General features: G+C 57.5%; 1 protein-coding gene across 1 annotated transcript; it reads right to left on the bottom strand.

The window, feature by feature from the left end:
* Positions 1–67: 67 nt before the first annotated feature.
* EMH_0097610 (uncharacterized protein) lies at positions 68–1,080 on the bottom strand (the record flags this gene model as incomplete). Its single annotated transcript, XM_038021961.1, has 4 exons — positions 68–112; positions 268–570; positions 651–750; positions 995–1,080. 4 exons carry the CDS (start codon positions 1,078–1,080, stop codon positions 68–70), a joined length of 534 nt encoding a protein of 177 aa, XP_037879145.1.
* Between the last annotated feature and the right edge of the window lie 392 nt (positions 1,081–1,472).

Genomic DNA, 1,472 nt, shown 5'->3' on the forward strand with positions numbered 1-1,472 from the left:
CTCTCTTGCAGCAGCTTCAGATGCTCTGCGACGCCGTTCAGGCAAACGTTGCATATCTTCGCTTGCTCTATCGCTGCTGCTGCTGCTGCTGCAGCGGCGGCGACTGCCCCGTCTGCCAGGCAAAGGGGGGAAGGACGGCGTCTCTCTTTGTGAGAAACGAGCGGCAGCAGGAGCAGCAGCAGCAGCAGCAGCAGGCGCTGGTGCATCCACAACTGTCCGCGCTCGCTGCAGCAGCAGGTCCCGTCCCCGATGGTGCCTCTGCCGCACCCTCTGCTCGTGGGGTTCGCCATGCCTTGAGCTTGCCGGGGTCTGCTCCACTGCAGCAAGAGCTTCAAGAGCTTCATCTGCAGCTATGATTGCTTCTGTTTCTTCAGGTGCATCTGATGCTGCTGCTTCCGCTGCAGCTGCTTCTGCTGCTGCTGTAATGCGTGTGTCACCATGCTGCAGCGCGGGACTCTGGTGCATCGGATTGTTTGGATCTGTGTGGAAGAGAGCAGAGAAAGCCACTTGGGGAGAAGCGCCACTCAGCCGGTGCTGCTGCTGCTGCTGCTGCTGTTGCTGCTGCTGCTGCTGTTGCAGTCGGCATGAGCTCCCGTTTGTATTGCTGCTGGGGCTGTTCCTTCTGTACCGCCTCCGTGGGTTCTCCCTACTACTCTTCCTACTGCTGCTGCTGCTGCTGCTGCTGCTGCTGCTGCTGCTATGATGGTCCAATGATGGACTAGCAGCGGGAGACCGCCAGCCGCCATCCTCCTGCGCACACATAACAACAGCACACTTTGTGAATGCAGGTGCATGCATTTCTTGCTGCTGTAGCCCCTCTGAGGCTGCAGCAGATCCGCTGCAGCACTGCTGGTACGCTCATGGTGTGACAGGCAATGCAGTTTTTTATTTTTTTTTTTTCTCTCGTCTACATATAACTGCATTTGTTCAGCATATATATTTAAAAATATAAATTTAAAGGGGAAAGTACCTTGCTCGGCATCAGTTGCTGCACCTCAAGATCCGCTGCTGCTGCTGCTGCTGCTGCTGCTGCTGCTGCTGCTGCTGTTTCCTGTTCGGGTTCAAGTAGGGCACTTGCATCTGCTGGAGCGGCTGCTGCTGTTGCTGTTGTTGTTGCTGTTGCTGCTGCTGCTGCTGCTGTACCTGATAAAGATGGCAACTTTCTCTGGGCTTGGCGAGCAGCAGCAGCGCAGCGCAGCACAAGTCGATGTAAGCCGGCGACGAATGCTTCTAAGAAAGCGATATCTTGCTGCTGCAGCGAGCTGAGAGAGACCCCACTGACGGAGAGGCACAGCGGGCTTGCCGAGTTATCCTGCTGCTGCTGCCCCTCCTGCTGCTGCTGCTGCTGCAGCAGCTGCAGCTGCTCCTGCTGCTGCTGCTGCTGCTGGGGTGAGTGTACAGCTACATGGTCCCGAAGCGCCAGAGCGTCCAGCAGCTGCTGCACCGTCGGCGCCGCAGGGCATATTGAGCTG

Source organism: Eimeria mitis, genomic scaffold (genome assembly GCF_000499745.2).
Source record: "Eimeria mitis Houghton genomic scaffold, Emh_scaff9574, whole genome shotgun sequence".
In the NCBI taxonomy this organism is placed as follows: Eukaryota; Apicomplexa; class Conoidasida; order Eucoccidiorida; family Eimeriidae; genus Eimeria; species Eimeria mitis.